The sequence below is a fragment of the Pavona decussata genome, unplaced genomic scaffold (genome assembly GCF_977016875.1).
Source record: "Pavona decussata unplaced genomic scaffold, jaPavDecu1.1 SCAFFOLD_125, whole genome shotgun sequence".
Taxonomy (NCBI): Eukaryota; Metazoa; Cnidaria; class Anthozoa; order Scleractinia; family Agariciidae; genus Pavona; species Pavona decussata.
Genome location: NW_028145539.1, coordinates 525,116 through 546,913, shown reverse-complemented (window position 1 = coordinate 546,913; position 21,798 = coordinate 525,116). Strand labels below are relative to the sequence as shown.

Below are 21,798 nucleotides of genomic sequence, written 5' to 3'. Positions count from 1 at the left end.
AACTGCAAGGAGTTGTTCTAAATGCAAATTGACAAAATAACCAAGAGTCTTCACTTGGAAGATTGATCGGCCAATACTCTGAAGGGTTCCAAGAAGGACTTGGAACATTCACTGGCTCGAGGGCAAAGATCCATGCGGAAAAGTGGCGTACGCCATGACAGGGAAGGTTAAGGCTGAGCTCAAGAGGCTACAAGATGAGGCAACAATCCAACCTGTTCAGTTCTTGGAATGGGCAGGTCCTATCCTTCCTATCTTGATACCAGACGGTTCGATTTGCACCTGTGGAGACTACAAAACACCTGTCAATCAAGTGTCCAAGCTGAACAGTTATCCTTTCCCGAAGGTTGAAGACCTCCTAGCATCTCCAGGAGGTGAAAAATGCACTAAACTGGACATGAGTCAGGCCTATAAGAAGCTACTTCTCGATGAAGAATCTTAACAGTGCATTACCATCAACGCACACAAAGGATTGTTCCAGTACAACCGTTTACCCTATGGAATACCGTCAGCACCAGGAATAATTCAGCGAAACATGGAGAATCTACTGCAGAACATTCCTTGCATAATCACCCGGGTGGATTGCGTCCTAGTGTCCAGAGCCTGGGATGAAGATCACTTAGGCAACTTGGAAGAAGTCTTGAAACGACTAGCAAGCGCAGGCTTATGACTTCGGAAAAAACAAATGTGTGTTCATGGAACCTCAAGAAACCTACCTGGGTCACTGACAAGATAGGCAAGGAAGGCATTCAACCATTGCAAGACAACGTCGATTCCATTACCAATGCAGCAGCGCCTATGAATGCGTCAGAGCACAAACCAAGACTCCTGGTCCACTATATAGTCAGAGGAATCTAACCTTGGCATGCGATGCATCACAACATGGTGTAGAAGCCATTCTCTCTCAATGAATGGATGACGGCTCGGAGCATCCAACTGCATATGCTTCCAGGACCCTGTCCACTGCAGACAGAAATTACTGCAACCTGGAAAGAGAAGCACTATCCCTGGTATTCGGCGTGATGAAATTTCACCAGTATATTTACGGCAGACATTTTTGTTTAGTGACTGATCGCAAAACGTTGGAATCATTGATTGTTTAATGAGAAGACCATACCTACCATGGCAGCAGCAAGAATTCAGCATTGGGCCTTGACACTGGCTACCTCCCACTACTCCATTGATTACAAACCAGGACCCGAACACGTCAATGCTGATGCCCTCAGTCGACTGCCCTTGCTGGTTAGTCCACCGACTACGCCATTGCCTGCAGAAACTGTGTGTGTAAATGAACTCCCCAATTCAACACCAGTGAGTGTGAACGAAAAAAAAAAAAACGGAACCAGATTTGATCCGAGACTGGCTCAAGTAATCAAGTACGTACAGCAAGGTTGGCCTAATCACAACTAAGCTAAAGTATTCAAGCCTTACATCACAAGGAAAGATGCATTTAGTGTTCAAGACCATCTTATACAGCGGTCCAACATTCCCCAAGATTCTATCGCTAATCAAGAGGAGGTCTCAGCTGACCTGATTCCAGCATCATTGGAAGTTGAAAAGCCAGAATTGCAGCTGGAAGAAACCCTGACCACTAGTCAAGACACCTTAACACCGCCAATTGAGCGTGTGCGGTTTGATCGCCTTTGATTCCAGCATCATTGGAAGTTGAAAAGCCAGAATTGCAGCTGGAAGAAACCCTGACCACTAGTCAAGACACCCCAACACCGCCAATTGAGCGTGTGCGGTTTGATCCCCAAGGCGTCACAGAAAAGCACTTCCCTAGTAGGAAAAGATGCACTCCTCAATACTTGGCTGATTTTGTTACAAAGTGACAGGACTGTGACACTTAAAAACTGAACTCAAAGCTAAGTTTGATGTTGATTTATTGTTATAGTTTCCATGACTTAGTGAAAGAGTGTGGAAAGTTGTGAGCTGTGTAGCCACTCCTCCAGTAGTTTTCCAACAGATCAGTTCGGATAGAACAGGTTGTCCACGGTTAGAATGAAAAGGGGTTGCATTCGTCTAATTGGCTCCGAATATCACACGCACGTCAACCCAAGCCACTCTTATATTTTTTTGCCCCTCTGGCAGTCCAGTGTCATGGTTCTGTCAATTAGCAGGTTGTCCATAGTACTGCTACATCTTGATTTCGCTCCCCTTAATTGTTCTTCCATCAGTTAACAGGTCTCAGAAGGCACAATGTGGACCGTTTGTACATCCTATTTAAGCACATAATTGGCCTTTGATTTCCACTTGCAAATTTGCCTGGCTTAGGAATAAGTGTTGTTCTTCCTTCAGAAAACTACTCCGGGAAATCTTCTTCTCTCGTGGATAATAAGGACCTTAAGCAGAGATGATTACGACACCAATGAAAACGAGATTTAAAAATTACATTCACGTTTTCTGAATAAATTCACGATGGTTTCTTCTCATTTAGTGTGCATAATGTGGCCAAACCGTCCAGGAGTTAGCGTCATGGTGGGGGCTTTAAAGTTCACCAAAAAGTGAAAGGAAAATTAATCTTCATGCATTGACGTTCTACATAAAACCTTGATTGTGGTCATTTCATGTCAATGTTTTGCAGAGGACGACAAAGAAATGCACCAATGATTATAACGCACGTGCAGGGCCAGTGTTCTGCTAATTAAAGCTACTGTTTTCTGATGTTCTTGTTGTAGTCGTCGTCGTCGTCGTCACTGTGTAAGGTCCATTTTGCCTGGAAACACTGAACCATGTTCTCATGCAAAGTGACCGCGCCTTTCCAACAGAAAGTAGCCAATAGGCCATTTCCGAGTTGCTGTGAACCTCATTATAGAAGCGAGGCTAAGTGCAAAGCTTTTGATATTAAAATTAGTTTTGTTTGCATATGAATGAAAACTAATTTTCATAATAAAAACTTTGCACTTAGCCTCGCTTTCATAATGAGGTTCACAGCAACTCGGAAATGGCCTATTTGTCCAGACCTCGTGAACTTCAATTTCACTTTTTGGATAACACTTTCACTGGTTGTGTTGTTTCAATTATTATTATTACTACTAGTACTAATCAAAGATTAGAGAGTGCGTTAGATGATCTCGCTCCCAGGCTCACTCTCCTTTGCCAAGTTGGTGATGATGTCATCCGCCCCTGCAAAATCTGCGGGGGATGTCAGATACGCGTCCCAAGATCCATTCATTCAATGTTGTCCCATACAATCTCCACTTCAATCTGTAGTAGGAGTGCGTTCTTCGTTGAACGCAATTATTAATAGAGAGATTTAGCATCGCATATACGTGAGACGCGAACGGCAAAAATGACCACGTGACCACGATTTTCCCGCCATTTTTTGCGTTCGCCAGTTGCCGGTTACCGTTTCTACGTGAAAAAAAGGCTATTTCGCGTTTGCCGTCTACGTGAGAACACGCACGTATTTCTTCCTTTTTTCTTGTACATGTAAGTAGTTAATTGTTAAAAACAAGTACCCCAATAATTTTTCCGGCAAGTCATACTAGGGCAAATTGAGTTTCATGTTTAAAAACCCTTCATAACTCACTCCTTACTGCGCTTTTCTTCATGAACTCACCAAAGCGAGTCGCAAAACAGCTTCATCAAAACTTGCAAAATTCAAAAGTCAAAAAGTCAAAAGGTTCACGCTATTTTACGTGAAACGTGAAACGGCAAGGTGACGTTTGCCGTTTCACGTAAACGCGATTATTATTATTATTATTATTATTATTATTATTATTATTATTATTATTATTATTATTATCATTATTATTATTATTATTATGACAACAACAAGAACAAGACTAGCATTCCTGCATTGACGTCACTGTCCTACTATCCCCAGTCTCCTGTATTGCGCGGATTGTACCCAAACGGAAGTGAAATTTGACACCTTTAAACTCCTCAAATGCAGGAAAAAAATTGATAGGAATTTTTTTTATTTTCATACATGAATAACATAAAGATTTGATCCAGGAAATAAAAAATATTTCATATAATGGAGTTTCCTTTTAATAACAATATGTGTATGGTGCACTGTAGTAAGCTCTAAACAGCAACTTACCGCTAAATTCTCTGCAATATATTCATTTCTAAGAAGTTCACTTGCACTTGGTCGATTGGCTGGATTTTTATCTAACATCCTGAAACAGAATAGACAACCACAATAGATATAAAAACTTGCAGGAGAAAAATTTGGCTAATATACTAAAATAACCATTTTACAAAATCAATTTAAAATTGATAATATAAGGAGGCATTTCGATATTGCAGTTAATAAACTGCGACACCTGCAGAATATCACACAAAGAAAACATTGAAGTCCCTGACAGGAATGGAAACCCATGGCTTGGATGCTCCAACCATAGAGTTACTGAGAACTTGTGGCACACATCTCCTGCATACAGCTGGCAATGTTGAAGGCCTCGTGTGGTGATAAAGATGGTAAATTGTAAGCTCAGAAAATGATAACTTCAAACAATGATATAATGTGTATCTTGAGCATATGAGACCACACAGAAAACAATCTGAGTTCTGGGTGGGAATCAAAACCCATCACTTTCTGAACACCAGTCAACATGTTGTAACCACTAAGCTTATGTTGAGCTTCAACATTTTCTAAGTACATAATTAAATTGTGGCAAGCATCCTGCATACTGCTGGGAGCAGTGACGTCCAAAGTACTATATGGTTACCAATTGAAATAGAAAAAGTTACATTCACCATGTAACAAGCATGGCAAGGTAGACACTTCATTATTTCTGAGCAATTTATTGCATGATAAGTTGTTTGAAATGATACCCATATTACTTGGCCTTGGCAAAGAAAGGGACAAAATTATAGAAATTTAAATCAACAACAAAGGACATAATTATAATCCACACTACAATACTAGTGTGGGTTTTGCAGTCAGGAAGACACTGTATGGTCACAGTTCTACTTGAAAAGGTTGTAGGAATGGTCACATCATACAGACAGCCATAGTAGATACCACACACACTACCCATGCTCACACATCTTAATTGCTTTCAAAGCACTGATGTGAGCGAGATACACAATCATACCTTTCATACAAGACCTGAAGTTCCACACTGTATTTTTGACATAATTTAGGGGGCTTCCCTTCAACAATTTTGTACATTACACCCATCAGGCTCTGAAACATAAGTTACAAACATGAGATTCTTTCTGGAGGCACAGCTTACAGTAATTCACAATGTAATGGATGTACAGAACCTGCAACATTTATAGGCAAAACTTGTCTTCTCTTTTCAAGGAGGCCTGACCATTAATCACAATCCAGTATTATGACTGGCTATCAGTGATTTCTGTTTGACATATGTCTAGCTACACTTCTTTAATGTGCTGTGTGTGTATGAAAATGATTACAAGATTTGTGTTTTGTATTAGGCTTACCTCACCCTGGAAGGCATGTTCCAGATTACATAGTTCATACAACACCACACCCATAGACCTGTGATGAAACATCAAATAAATGAAAAACAACAACAACAATGCAAAACACAGTTCCAAGCCAAATGCTCACCAATGACTGGTTACTCTTACCGACTAGCTACAGACCCTCTCGGATAATTATACCCCCCCCCCCCCCTAGAGACCCTCGCAAATATACCTCCCTAAAGACCCTCTCAGATATACCTCCCGTGTCCAGGTTAATTTTAAGGAATATTTATTTGGTGGGACCAAGAACATTGTCCATAATAACAAGGTGTCCACATTAAATGGGGTTCAACTGTACAAAAAGACTAAAATAACAACAACAGTAACTAAAATGGCCTGAAGTTGCAAAAGATAGCAAAAGAATTGCTACAGATAACTTGATCTATGGCTCATCAGTGATCACAGCTAATCATTTATGGGGCTACTGTTTTTTTTTTTTTTGTTCAAAGGAATCAATTTTTCAAGCTGTACATTTGTAAGTTAGATATGAGAAATTGTCATGGTTGAGATTGATGTTTCTGATATACAGAAATGCGACTCGTACATAATGCTTTATATCTGACCATTCAACACAGTTCTGTGCATGTTTTATTAAAGGGGAACTGTCACAGAGATTTTACTGTTTTTTTAATTTAAAAAAATTGCTCAAATATTTGACAAACAACCTTATCTCTAAAATGAAATTGTTCTTAGAGTATCAGGAGGAAAACATTAAGTGACACTGGCCAATTTTTTTCAAGTTGTCATCCATTTTCATCCTGATCATCTGCAGCCAAACATAATTAATATTAGTTTCTGTGCACTAGTAGTGATACTGTTAACAAAACTGCTGTTTCCACTTCTAATCAGTTATTCACAGTATTGGTAAAAATAGGTGACACTTCCCCGTTAGCCACACATTCAACTTCTTCCCAGAGGAGAGGACTACTTCCCTGTAGAAACATAAAAATGATCCTAATCCCACTTCCCCAATGAGGGGCATGGTTTTGGTGTAAAATTGGTTCATATAATTTTGCCATTTTGGTCAGAAATTGGGTTTGTAAGGGAACATGAGAGCACCTTTATCTGATGTCTTTTTATCTTCAAAGGAAAACAAGAGAAAAATAAGTAAATAAGAAAATACTCCCCATTATAAAGAGGCAATATTAAACACTTCATACACATAAGTATGTGTATGTGTATTCAGGAGGAATTTGTGGAGTTTAGGTGCCAGATCTGAAAAAGGTGTGGTTTAATAATATTGTTATTTGATCTGAAATGGGGCCAACATTATTCTGATGAAATCTTTAGCATGGTTGCAAAGAAAAATTCCAAGACCAATCACCCAGGGAGTAGTGAGCAAAATGCAAGCACGATAGCAATGGCAGGCAAAGCAGTTATTCCTGAAATTTCCTGAGGGTGCCCCTGCCCCTGGCTCAAATTTAACTAAGCCTAAATGATATTCAGCCACAATTATCTGCTAACAGCATGTTAAGCTGAGTGTATTGTATAAAGGAACATGAATCATTGAGTTATACCAAACATCTGACTTGTATTTGTATCCTTCATGTTTAAGCACCTCAGGACTCATATAGTAGGGTGTACCAGTAAATGTGGTTGCCATATCTGATGTTCCCATAAGAATCCTTGAAATGCCAAGGTCCCCTGAGAAACGAATCCAAAAACAATAATTTCATCAATGAATAAGTGAATGAACATAGCAGATATGTACACAACTAAAAAGAGTTGCAAAAATATAGCCCGACAAAAATTCAGGATTGAACAGCATTTGAACTTTTGATACCCATGCAGTGCTCTACCAACTGAGCTATCAAAGCCAGCTGGAAACCGGTCATTTTGTGATTTTGTCATATTCCCATAGAGGTGATGGGATGAAAGTGAATATGAAATTCATACATTTGAACTGTGGATGAAAGAATTAAGGCTACAAACTGCCTCCGGTCCCAATGCCTTCATGCTTCATCCTCCTGTCCCCTTGAACCTAAACATCCCTAAATGGTGTTAACACCTTCGTGACTATCCAGAGAAATCACTCTGCAACTTCCTCAAGTTTGGCTGACCAGTAGGTTACACAAGCATCAATCGTCCCACCCAGTTGCCCCAAAATCACAGTTCCGCTTCATCCAATCCCTGCACTGACGTCCTTCTTACTAAAGAATGTGAACTCGGTGCAACCTGTGGTCCATTTGCATCTAATCCTGTCTCCCTCAATATCTTGATTTCTTCTCTTCAAATTGCTTAGAGTCATTCAGGAAAACCACGCGTGGTCGTTGCCTTGAGCCCCCCCCCCCCCCTCCCCCCCAAATCCATCAACTGTGAGATTCCACGTGATACTTATCTTGGAGACAGCTTTAGGTTGTGATGCCTTACTGGATATTATCCAATTTAAAGATCTACACTGCCATGTGTTCAACATGGACCGTAGCCATGCATATCGGCAATTGTGTATCAATCCTCGTGATTACCAACTACTGGGCTACAAGCATGGCGGCAGCCTCTATTTTGACGTCGCTCCACCCTTTCACCTTCGCTCTGTAGCCATGATGTGCTAGAACACTACCTCTGCCATCACGTTCATGTTCAAGTCCCTTGGCTACTCTTGTACTAATAACATCGACGATTTCAGGGGAGTGGAGACTGCAGACAAATCAACTCAGGCCTTTCAAGCCTTGGCTGATCTTTTAAACTCTTTAGGCCTGGAGTCCTCACCAGACAGACTCACCTCCTTCTACCTCCATGGTCTTCCTGAGTGTGCTGGTCAATACTTCTGACATGACCATTTCTGTTACCTCCGGCCGCCTCCAGGAACTGTTTCATCCCTGTGCAGCTTTGGTTCATGCTGATCACATCTCCCATCATGATCTGCACTCCTTGCTTGGGGTGATGTCCACTTTCACAAAACCATCCAGCCTCTGCCCACTGTCTGACTGACTGTCTTAATTAATAAACCTGATGTTCGCTGGTGGTGCCATTTCCTACATCACTACAATGGTGTGTCCATCATCAAGATTTTTCTTGGCTCGATGACCATCTTTTCCTCTCTACTGATGCCTGTAGTACTAGTGCTGGAGGCTATTTTAACGGACTGTATTTCCACATCCCTTTTCCTGATGCTATTCTCCACCACCTCTAATGATCATGGTCGCCCTCAAACTTTGGGGTCACCTTCGCTGCAGCCAGCGCATCACTTTCCAATGTGACAATGTCAATAGCTAGACTTGCTTACAAGTCGAGCTTAGGGAGCGCAAAGCGCAATCATCAGAGCTTGAGTGAGTGAGCATGGAGCGCGAGTGAGCCAGGTCCACTCAATGAGAAGCAAGCGAGCGACTTTGAGAAAGTCTACATCAATAGCGTCCCTGCCATCAACTCTGGCCATTCACATGTGCCAGGAATGCAGCTTTGTTTACGGGAAATCTGGTTTCTCACCGTCCACAATGACATCGATGTTCGTGCCAAACATATCCCAGGCTTAGAAAACTTCATCACTGATCACTTAAGGACGGTGCCTATTTTTGTTACTGCGCATACGTTCTGTGCATCTCCAGGTACTCGGGTTTCCCATGGGTGGCGCCTACTAATACAGGGATATTTTTGCACGGTTGAAAACTATGCGGAGAAAGCAGAACTTAGCATGTGCTCTTGGTATCCAAAAAGAAATTTTGGGGTAACCATACATTTTTCAGAAATGAGAAAGCTTCAATTTGGCCAAAAATGCCATACATTGCTTTGTATTTTACTGCTTTTTAGAATTGTTGCTTAATTATCTCTGAAAAATGCGTGGTTACCCCCAATCCTCTTTATGGATCTCAATAGCCCTTACTAAGATCTACATTTCCCGCATAGTCATAAACTGCGCAACTATACCTCTGTATTAGTAGGCACCGTCCTTAAGTCGGTGGCACTTATCCCCTTCGCACCTGTAGTGTTTCACCGAATTGACGGCAGACTTCCCCACCACTGTTACCTTCTGCCCTACACAGCTGTTTGACTTCGAAATCGATCTCTAATGGACTCTTTTCTCTCCCTTCTCAGGCATCCCCTCCACTGAAAGCAACCTCTCATTAGGATTACCGGATCCCCAGTTATGCCATCTCGTTTCAGATCCAAGCCCAGGCTTATGCTCCAGGAACCATATGGAACCTGTGATCTCAATGGAATTCCTTTTATCGTTTCTGCGACATGTTCTCAAGCTTTGACTGGGGCACTTTTTACAGTGGTGTTCTTCTCATTCTTATGGAAGACAACCCTAGTGTCACCCTCCACTTCAACATTTGACTGCAACCGGTATCTCACTAGACAAGATATCAAATTCACCAGTTCTGGTTGCTTGCTCCGTATCAAGTGGTCCAAGACCCGACAATGCAAGGATGGAATCCACATTGTTCCACTCCCAAGCATTCCCAACTCCTTGCTTTGTCCAGTTGCTATGATTCAACATTACTTTGCCTTAGTTCTGGCTACTCCTTGAGCGCCCTTCTTTTGCTTCCTTACGGCCAATCGTCCTACTCCAGTCATGGCTCACTTCTTCATTACAACTCTAAAATGTCTGGTCAGCCTGCTGGGCCTCAATCCAGCAGACTATTCTCCCCACAGCTTCCAAAGGGGAGAGGGTAACATATGCATATCAAGCCGGCTTTCTGACCATCTCATACAACTTCATGGGGATTGGCGGCCAGACGCTCACAAATGCTACTTGGCACTCCCACTCACTACACTCACCTGCGTTGTTGGCGTTATGGCCGCTGGCCTTCATGGACACACTCTATGACTTTTGTATTCCTTTCCCCATCACTATTTTCTCACACATTAAGTCCAATTTCTTTTAACCCTTAAATTTTGGGGCGCGAACAACAATACCGGTAAATGTGTTTTCTGGCCCAAATGTGTCTCCAATTTCTCTTTGTGAATAGTAGACATTATAATTTGGAATTTTGATTCTCTCATCAAATACAATTTAACAGCAAGGAAAGAAGAAAGAAGGACAAAGTCAAGCTTAGCACCTGCTAAAGAGCCCCATGGCTGGCAAGTCATTCATTTATAGTTAACCTCTATTGGCAGACCATCTACTCTGTTCCATGCCCTTGGTTGGAGATTTCTTTTCACCCCAATCTTCCAAAGGTGAAAAACCACAAAACCACTTATTGAGATCAAATGCTCATTTCCTGTTTTATTATGACCAGACTAAGTCAGCAATTGTACCAGGATCCGAAATTAACTTTTTTAGGCAGGCGCCAACTGGCGAGTAAATATTTTTTTTCAGTCGCCATATGGAAAAATGTGGTCGCCAAAAAGTGTCAATAACATTTTTCCTTCGCAGTAAAACACAAATCAAACTTTTTGGTTGCCAATTTTTCTTTTAAGAATCAGAACGAAGAGAACACATTTGGGGCCGCAATGGCGATTTTTCTGCTAACGAATAAGATTAAATACAAACACGCTGATCGTAGCTGTGAAACGTTGTGGTAGATTTAATTAACAACAGAAAAATTGGTTTTATACTTCAAAATCAGCGGAAAGGTAAAAAGTAAGTCACCAATTGGCGGGTGGCTTTGAATTTTATTTTAATCAATTTGGCTGAAAATCAAAGTAAGTGTTATTGTTTGTATAATGATCGTGGCATGAAATAGTTAAGGTCATTCCCCTGTTTTGCAGTGCGCAACTCTACTGCGCACAATGGCAAAATAAAAAATTTACGCTCATTTCTAGCTAACTACTGAGTATCACTCAATCTGACTTGCATCTAACAACAAAATTCTTAATTTGCATTTTGCGCGGAAATTAAGGTGTTTTCATAAGACTCGCCCCAGTCCCTTCCCAGGGAAACCAGTTTTGAAGCTCGATTTACCACTGCTTTGTGAAATATCTGCAAAACCAACCCGGTGAACCTATTTTCTCTTTTCAGATTTCTAACCACAATATCGTTTACTAACTACCGTGAAAATTTAAGGAAAATCCTAGTGTTAGAAATATCAAATTTTGCACCTAATATCTGGCCAATGGACATTTTGGTCTAGCTTCAGAAGTAAGGAATTAGATTATTTTGTTGAATATCTCAGTAGTACTGGTTAGGAATAGTTTTCAAACAGATTTCACATTGAAAATGATTTATGAACAAGGGAAACATTCTATGAAATGAGCCGTTAACTGTTCTCTTCAGAAAATAATTCCTGTTTTTGGCAAATGCACTATTATAGTCCTTTTTGTCCAAACATGCAGAAATTAACATATTTCAATGCTTCGTTGCTGAAGAACAAGCATGGGGACCCCCTCTTTTTATTTCATTTTTGCAGTTTACATATAGTGAACCACACATGGGCAAAGTTTGGAAAAAATCTGAGTGTAGGTTGTATTTTAGGGGAATGACCTTAATCCCCCGTTGGCGACCAGTTGTGGAATTCTGGTCGCCAGTGCAAAATTTTTAGTCGCATTGGCGACCAGGAAAGCGCAATTTCGGACCCTGTGTACACACGCAAAACTAATCAAAAAGGATAATTGGGATAAAGAAAAAACTTATTAGCCAGTCCGTAGCTCTGAGTGTAGCTCTACATACAGTCTAAGGTCTTCGTATTATGCACAATAACATAAGCTGCATAAATTTGAGAAAATATTTATAAAATTTTATCTTTGGCTTGCATCATGACTTCTATGACTTACATGGCTTGCACTGTTACTTGCCTGGCTTGCAGGCATATTACTAAAACTCCTCAACCAACTACATGTATGTTCACAATGATTATTAATCTTTTCTTCATATTGTCAAAGCATGAGGGCCATACTGGGAAACAATGGCCTGAAGTTGTAGCAGTTTGGTCCACACTTTGTTCAGTCTGTACAGAAATGACTGAGAACCAAATATTCTTCACTATCATCCCAAACAAGCAATGTCTGTCAGTGATAGTTTTGTATGACAATCAGTATCACTAATACAGCAGACTGATTTAAAGCAACAGTGCTGCAAACATTCTATTTGTTTGTATAAAAGGTTGCTTGTTCAAACTTCCCTCAGGTTAACATCACTTATTAGAACTTTCCTATCACACTCTTGCCTAATAGTTTACATGTAGCTAACCAGCACCTAAACAGAGAGTTAATGATTTCGGTCAGTCATCCCTAAGCTCTTAATATCAAACCCTTAATGGCACATAAGCTTAGCCAGTAATGCTTCTTTCCCTCACAGCTGCTCTTTTGCAATCTTTTCCACAACAAATTATCTATGATTATGTACTTAATTGGCATTAATGGCACAAGCAGGGCTGTCAACTCTCTCGGCTCATCTGGGAGACTCCAGATTTTCAACCATATCTCCCGGTCTCCAGATTTATGTCTGTAATCTCCAGATTTTGAGCTGTATCTTCTGGTCTCCATAGTTATGTCTGTAATCTCCCCAATAATTCCCGAAGTTTGCTATCTGTGGTAGACTCGACTTTCCGTGAAAGAAATTCTAAATGTTAAGCATTGTTTCAGGTACCGTTTTATAGAGTTAAAAGAGTCTCCTCCCCACCCCCCTCCCCCTTCCCCCCAACTGAAGCTGTGAATTTAGCCTTGATAGGGCTTTGTTGTTGCTGGCTGGGAAGCGATATTCTCCATATTTGAAGACATGAGAGGTTGACAGCCCTACACAAGGTCATCCTGCTCTCCAGAGTATGGTTTTAAGGGCTTTTTTTCTTGAACAGGATTTTAATAATATTATATCACTTTCTTCATGCAAAGTACTTTGTTTGGAAATGGTTTGAGTTTAATGTTGGGAATGTCTTAAATTGGCAGAACTTTAGGATGCTTTCTAAACCAATCTGTCAATGTTACACCAGCACCGGTGTGGTGAGAAATCACAAAAGAACAATTGTGCCTGCAGCTCCATCCTGAGACTTCCTAACGTGCACTATTTTGTCTTAGATTAGGGTATGAAAATCAAAGATTGTTATCTTAAACACCTTCCACCCTACCCAGAGTCTATGATGCTTTATATATCACAGAAACATACCTAATTTTATCAAGTTTTTCTTGAGGAAAATGTTCCTGAAAAAAAATATTTACAAAGTTCTTAGTTAATATCTAAGCTTAATAACACATAGATGAAGTTATAAAAATGTACTGCATGTACATAATCAAAATTAATTAAACACCTTTCATAATACAAAATTAATTAATATACAGCCTGCCCAGGCATGATTTTGTGGGTGCATTTATGTTACACAATAATGCCGATGGGCCAGATTTTCTGTGTTTTAATCATTTATGGGAGCAATGACAAGATAGAACAAAACAATATACATGTATAAAACTTCATTACATAATACATTGTACTTTACAAGATTGATGAGCAACAACTTTTACCTTGTCTTCAAGTCTCTATGTAGTATTCTCCTGAAGACAAACAAAAATAATATTATTTTACACTGAAATTACTTCATGCACTAAGTTTGTTCACCAAATTAAACTTTCCACTTACTTTTCAGGGGATGTTGGTACATATAACTTCTAGGATGAGATGCAAAGATTTGAGCCCAAAGGGTCACAAAAAACAAAATGACCTGGATGTAGTGTTTGACTGTTCAAGTCACCGATTCTTTGGGACACTTTGTGGTGCTTAACCCTCTCACTCCCAAGAGTGCCATATGGCACAAAAAGTCATTACGTGCCCAATATTGGGTCAATTTGTATCAAATTTGGACACCAAACAGATCTTGGAGAGATCTGCACAATGGAAGCATAAAATCTTACCCCCCTCCTAAACAAGACATGATTAACCACCCCTCCATTTTTTGTAACTTTTTCCTCTTACACTTTTAAGAGCAAGTCACCATTTGACAAGAAACTATGTGCTGAGATCTGCAAATTAAGCTATAGTTCAGGGGTATACCCAGTGTATACGAGAAGTGAGATGTATTTTAAGGTTTATATTTTCTCGTTTTAAACACTTTTCATTCTCTTCTGTTACTTCCTTTGTCTTAGCTGGAATGATTTCCACAATGCCCCAGAAAAAACCTTTTAATTGGTGTATTACAGTTGGTGTAGGGGTTCACAGCTGCCGTTTTACAAAAATACGACATTTCCCATGGGAGTGAAAGGGTTAATATATAACTTCAAGTTCAGTTACATCCAAGATTCTTTGTAAAGATGGCATGCTCTGAATAAAAGCTATTTTCTTCAGGGTGTTCAGGGTCATGGAGCTGCAATCCTTTATATTTTTGTGACATTTCATATGTAATTTTCATATTAATTTCTAGTGAAAATGTCAAGTACCAATACAAGCAGATGTGAGTACCTGGTGAACATTAAATCCTGCAAACGAAAAGTACTTTCATTGCAATTCCTTTCATAGTCAAGAATAACAACATTATCTTACTTTTCATGCATGAATTTGACAGCTAACACCAGCTGTATAAACCAAGCCAAAATCAGTGACTCATCAAATGACCGGCCTGCTTTCTTCCAAGCCTTGATTTTGTCATCCAGATCACCACCCTAGTTTAACAAACATAATTAACCATTCATGTTTGATTTGCTGTGAATACGTTTTAGTATAATTCTTGTATGAGGATTCAGTTCTAATTACAACATCAACAGCTTGTAAAATGTCCAACCAAGTAACTTCCACGAATTACAAATAATTGGACATTCCACATCAGTACTTGAGCAATAAGAAATTACTGTTAAACACACAATTACTTGCAAAACAGTTTGTTTATGGGATAAATGATTTCTTGACATCTTCCAATGGATTGTTGGTTAGTGATATTTATTATAGTCTATGAAATATGAAACATCTTTTCACAACTGCTTAAGTTGCGTAAATATCTGCAAGGATCTTTCTTTTATTTAATTTATTTTATTAATTAGAGTCTATTATACATGTACATATCAAGCCCTTATCCACATCATTTAGCCATCACATTTATAACCAATTTGTAATAATTATTCAAATATTAAACATTATTTTATAGACATTAATTTGCACAATAGTAGAGACCTTTACAAAACTACTTAGTTCACAAATTATAATACTTTACACACTTTTAGGACATTATTATAGAGAATAAATTATCAACAAAATAATGAAATTATTGTTATGAACTTGTCGCAGTAGCCAAGACTTAAAGGGTATGATTATAGTTCAGTGGTAAGGCAGTTGCACTTAAGTACTGCCAACAACACCTAATATGGGGTCAATATGGGTTTAAATCCTATTCAAACCTATCCAGAATTTTTCTGTGCCATTTTCTTTCGCTCCTGTTTTTATCCTAGCAGTATGCAGGATGTTTGTCCCATGAACCTAGTTTAATGGCCTTATATAAGCTTCCACGAGTCTCCTGTAGCTCAGTGATAGAGTATTTGAGCTAGTAACCGGAAGGTCTTGGGTTCGACTCCTGATAGGAGCACTCGGAATTTCTTTTTCCGAGTTTGCCTGTGTCATTACTGAATAATACATCATTCTCATTTTATTAACTAGTACCCACATGCAGCGTCAAAACTCCAAAGGTCACTTCTCAGCCAGCCTTCATCTGGAGTCCAGAAATTATGATTTTTACAGTGTTTGATGTTTTAATTTTTTTAATTTTGTTTTAATTCCTTGTGACAATAATATTCTGCAGTTTATGGTGGCAGTCATACATGGGAAGAAAATACAAATTAAAATAGAAACAAACCCCAAACTAAGTTAGTTGGACCGTTTATCACTTTTTGCCATTTAGTAGAGAGTTTAGGGCTAAGGAGGCTCTGCTTAGTTTGTTTATGCATCAGCTGCACAGATATGACCAATTATAATAGGAACTGTCATTGCTAGTGATACTGTACAATATATAGTTAAATGTAAGGAGGGACCTAAATGTACATGTATGAAAAACATTATTCTAAGAATTACTCATTACCTACAGCTTCCTAGCTGGGGAGAAGAACAAGACTTACCTCACAATACTCTGTAACTATACAAAATGATTCTCCATCTACAAAACTGTCAAGGAACTTCACAATGTTGGGATGGTTCAGCTGAAAAGGAACAACTATTGTTGTTAGTCATATACATCTTTCATGTAACTTTGACCACCTTTAGCTGGTTATGTTGTAGGTTAAAATGAATCCCAGGTTAAAATGATTTCAACCTAGGCTGATTTCTATTTTCCTTTGTTTCAGATGTAAATTACCCAACCTTAACAAAGGAAAATACAAATCAACCTAGGTTGAAATCATTTTAACCTGGATTCATTTTAACCTACAACAGTTATGCTCATCCATGTGACTAAGTATGATCTAAGTGTTGTTTCAGATTAAAACCAGTCCACTGCCTTGCTAATGTAAAAGAGCTACTGATACCCTTTTAATTTGATACAGTGTATATGGCAGAACCATGGTGGATTTTACTTCAGATGAAAGCTTCTTTTCTGGCTGTTTGTCTCTTAGTTTTAGTGTTGCTATTCGTGTCAAATGAATACAGATATTCATTAGTGATTTAGACAAGACCTAATGACAAGTGCTTCTTCTCCTCAGTTATGACCAATGGTTTAGTAATGACATGTTCAGATTGATCATATAAGCACTTGACAACATTATGTTTTACTGATTGAGGGCGGTGTGAATTATACATATCATGTATACCAGGTATTGGTCAGTGTGTATAGGCTTTCTGTTAACACTGATAGTGAGGCATCCATCTGCATATTCTGTAACCAAAGTTTCAAGACGAGAATTTTGATGCCAATCTCAGTTTCCATTGTAAAATGGATTGTCAGCTGTTTGCTATAGAGATTTTGTAAGAAACTGACAACTTTGTCTTTATGGAAAACGCTGAAATCTCACTGGCAGTGTTCAAAACTGACATGAAAATGCAAAACACATTTGAAATAAAAATTTTTACTGGTCACACATGATGTAGATTGACTGTATTCTGTATTGGGTAGCAGGGAAATCAATGGCAATTTCACTAACATGTGCATTTAATATAACATTATAATGTACTATTATAATTATAATTATCATTAATTACATGTATTATATTATTATTATTATTATTATTATTATTATTATTATTATTATTATTATTATTATTATTATTATTATTATAAAATTATAGTATTAAAATAATGTAACTTTGAATCAAATTAAATAATATTCCCTTCTGTATAAATATTACATTCCCTTCAAGACTTCATGTCAAGAAAAAATAAATAAAGCTAATCAACACTAAATGAATTGGTGTAGAAATTCATGTGATGTGATACATATATACATGAATCAACAAATTTTTGGAAACAGATTTAACTGTAAAAGTTAACGTTATAAAAAAACGACATTTCGACCGTCCGACGGTCATTTTCAAGTTCAAGGTAAGAAGTACAATTAGCATGTGCTTAATATATACAATTGTGAAAGGACTAATGAGATACTGACTAAAAGCTCTAAGATATCTACATCAAAACAATACAAGAAAATTTAATAGCATGAATGATAAAAAAGGAATGCTAAAAACAATAAAAGGTATTTAAAAGTAAATAATTAAACAATTAACTTCAACTTCAACTTTAATTATACATGAACTGGTTTTAAAAAATCATATTCAGTTATTGTATCTCTGAAAAATCTAATTGGATTCAATTGGACAATGGGATATAGAAAAAATATAAAACCCTGTTTGATTTGCTGGTTTGCTAATAAAAAAATCACATTGTATTTCAATTAAACTTTTTATTATGGTGACAGTCCTAGTAAAGTTGAGTAACAAATCAACACCTGCAGTCAAACTATAGTCAACAGTATCTTTTTCCTCTTTAACACGACATAAAGCATGTTGTGAGAATTAACAAAAAAGTTACAAAGTATAGTAGACCATAGACTGTTCACAGTCCCCCTATTTTTCTGTGGGATTCTCGAGACTGGTACACTTCGATGGAGCTGCCGCCATCTAACACCCACTCCCGCTCTCCTCGGTAGTTTAGACACTCTCCCCAGATCGCGCTCACCTTTACAAACCAAGATGACGGCAGATCCATCGAAGCTTAACAGTCTCGAGAATCCCACAAAAAAATAGGGGGACTGTGAACAGTCTAAGTAGACCACTTCCTGGGTTTTGGCTAATATATCTACAGATGATACCCTTGACTGAATGATTGCCTTCAGATTTACAGTGGCCCTTGAAGCTTGCCTCTCATGTAGCCACCTATTCATTCTTCAGACAATCTTTTATCTTCTCAAATTATCCTCTGATATACCAGCCATTTAAAGTGGTTTATTTAAACCAAATATTACTGGTACTTTTCAAAAAGAAAAACATACCGTGGACAACAACTTGGCTTCTCTCATTGCATCAACTGTTTCATCTGGCTGCAGCTCGCCAACAAAAATTTCCTTCAAAACCTTCCTAAATCCAAAAATCCATTAAAAGTAATTAAAGTAATTGAAGGGCTGAAAGAGTAACCATCTTACATCAAATTTTTGGTCACATTAATTATTTTGTAGTTGGTCATTTATTTCTGAGCAAAAATTTTCTGAGTTAAAACAAGAGCCAGCAAGTGTCATGACACATTCTTTGCCTTGTTTAGCCTCACAACTGACCGTAACCACAAATATGAAAATATGATTGTACAAGGCACAAAAAGGTGTGTAGAAAAACGGAAATACTCTTTGACTATCTTTGTGAACAAAATTTCCAATAAACAAATGAAGAGGTGCAGAGTACCAATAGTTTAATTAGTTGCTTTTCAAGGCGATAAGGGCCACAACAGACTAGAGCAAAAGTTGTTAAAAAAAACTACATGTATTTGACAACTATTGGTGCTTGATAGAGCTTTTCCACACACTAAAGGCCAAAATGATGAACAAAATTGTCTTTGTCTGTGAGAGTTTAACTAGAAATACTGAACTGGGGAAATTGTAGTATTTTGAAAAAGTTATTGCTTACAGGAAGAGGCTTCTTAGAAGCAGCAATTGCACTGGGAGGTTTGACGCTCGGTAAATAATGCTATTTACTGATTACAGTAACAATATCTCGAATGGGAGACCCCAGGGTGGGGAACAAAAGTGCAGATTACATGTATACTTGCTGCATGAGGGGGGACTGGTGGGGATTAGTTGATTGCTCTATTCTCAGGTAGGATGGTGCAGAGCTTTCCATTGACTGGTATATAATCTTTGCAAACTTGCTCTGACACTTGGAAAGAAAAGAGCAAATGAAAGCAATTGCAAGGCAAACCAAAGTTTAGATCGATCTTTCAGAATCTTTCAGAATTCAAATAATTATTCAAAATCCCCAACTGGTAACTGTTGATTATACGTTTACCAACAGTTTGGCAGATGTGCAACCTCAAATCTAGCTCTACCTGCAAGACATCCTGAAGGATAAACTTATTCAATTAAGCTCATTACTTATTACATGACAGAATTCACGTTACCATTCGCCTTTAGTCCTTGTATCCTCCACCAAATACACTGTACCAAAGCTGCCACTGCCAAGCCTCTTCTCCACACGGTAACGATTTGCGAACACGCGGTCAGCATCTTGACTTTTGGAATTTCCACCTCGAGGTATTTTCTTCGGCAGTGGCATGGCAAACACTCCATTAAAAACTCTGCAGCTGATGATCGAAGAACATATAACAACGTTATGACTAATAAGGGTCACTGCTTTTGTGACAGACAAAACTTTTTACACCACTGAACGCTCTTGCTAGTAACTGTAGTATCATAGTATGTCTTACATTTACAAAGGCGACTTCATGTTAAGGTTTTCAACTTTTGTGGGTTTCCTTGATACAATCTGTTGATGTACTCTCCGTGACACACTACAATAAAGAATACATGACGGACTAACCATTTCAGCACGCAATCTTTTGGTGCCCGCAGTTCACCGCCCTAGTGCTGGGGCAGACCGCGCACCGCGCCAAGGTTTCGGACGAGTATCTTTTTTTGCTTCTTTTTCTTTATCGTAGTCACAAATTGTAATTCTTTTATTAATTTATTCATGGATTAAACCCTCTTCTCCCCAAAAAGGGATATTTTAGTCCTCTATTGTTCCCGAATTGTCTTCAGTAAAACACTGACCAATCAGAATGCATCGTCTGGGCGTAATAGAAAAGCCGTTGAAATTATTTTGAATTCTGAGAACCTTTCAAGGCAACAGAATCAAGAAATTGGCAGTTTTATCTGCTGACAGATGGTAAACTTTATGAAAGTTGATTTCCAAGCCAGTTTATCTAAACGAATGGGCATTGTTTAGATGAAGCCGTATTGTTTATATATATATATATTTTTTAACATTTTTAAAAATCGCTACCCGTAATAATTTTGCAAAATCAGCGATGCGTGTAAGTGAGAAAATTATCACGTGCAGTGAAAATTAAAATTTTTAATTCAAAAATACCTCTTGTTTTCCCTTGATCTGGCTCGGAAATCAATTTAAACAAGACGCTGTTTCCAGCTTATACTGACTATACTCGGGCCATATTTGACCGGTGAGGGTAAAAGGCGGAAACAGTTTGGGGAATGGTATGTGGAATGGCGTGCGGAATAGTATAATTATGCGAAATACGATTTACGTGCGAAATAAATTAACTGAGGAGCGCGTCATGTTTTCGCACCAATTTTATAAGAGCAGCAGCTTTTTTGATGCTGCGGACTCTTGCTAAATATTAACAGCAATTCGTGGATTTGATCGTCTGATTGTTGATTTGGAAGAAGTGAGGGTAAAGAAAGCGATGAAAACTGTTTATAGTTTTCGTATTCAAGGAACTATGAGTAAATCCGTAGTAAATTAAATTTCATGTTCACTTTACTCCATGCGACTTCCGTTGACAAAAATAACGTGGCAGCGTGAAGTCTTCTCAGGACAAAGATTGATCCTTTACCGAGGGCAAATAATAAACATTTTGTTTCTTTCTTTTTTTTTTTAACCCTCGGTAAAAGATCAATTCTCATACCCGGTATGCTCGATGATTCATTTATCATGAGCGGGAAAATGAACAACAATTTGACCAAAATGCATTTGTGATAAGAATAGTTTCACAACCTTTCACACAACCAGTGTCGATAATTAGACACCATACTTGTCATCTGCTTTTTTGCTCTAGGGCTTTTTCGCTTTTAAATCTCATTTTAGGTTGGGACGTCTGGCACTGAAAGACCTTGATTAAAGACGGATATGTTTAGTTCGATAAAGCGTAACTGAACTATAGCTACCTGAATCGCCGTATTAAATAGCAAGGTAGCTAGCTCAGCAGCTCAACAGTGACTTGCCTACTCGTCGCTCGACGAATTAAAATGTAAGGTGAGAAAAAGTAGAACATATTTTTCCCATGACAGCCATGAGTTGTACAAATTGTAACCGTCAAAGAGTCTGATAAAATGACCGAGTTTAAATTTAAAATTTCT

The 21,798-nt window shown here is 38.5% G+C and overlaps 1 protein-coding gene across 2 annotated transcripts in view; it reads right to left on the bottom strand.

Annotated features, from left to right (window-relative positions):
* Positions 1-20,241, bottom strand: part of LOC146469271 (serine/threonine-protein kinase Nek11-like) — a 34,135-nt gene extending 13,894 nt beyond the window's left edge. For both annotated transcript variants that reach the window (XR_014867262.1, XM_085123537.1), the window contains exons 1-11: positions 20,130-20,241; positions 19,824-20,006; positions 18,709-18,793; positions 16,348-16,428; positions 14,789-14,907; positions 13,777-13,806; positions 13,424-13,458; positions 6,960-7,086; positions 5,398-5,455; positions 5,046-5,137; positions 4,046-4,124 (exon numbers count right to left, since the gene is read on the bottom strand). Coding sequence is in view for 1 of the 2 variants with exons in the window: in XM_085123537.1 (XP_084979663.1) it covers positions 4,046-4,124; positions 5,046-5,137; positions 5,398-5,455; positions 6,960-7,086; positions 13,424-13,458; positions 13,777-13,806; positions 14,789-14,907; positions 16,348-16,428; positions 18,709-18,793; positions 19,824-19,978 (861 nt within the window). In the remaining variant the exon portion in view is untranslated. The remainder of the gene's footprint in view (positions 1-4,045; positions 4,125-5,045; positions 5,138-5,397; positions 5,456-6,959; positions 7,087-13,423; positions 13,459-13,776; positions 13,807-14,788; positions 14,908-16,347; positions 16,429-18,708; positions 18,794-19,823; positions 20,007-20,129) is intronic.
* Positions 20,242-21,798: the final 1,557 nt, after the last annotated feature.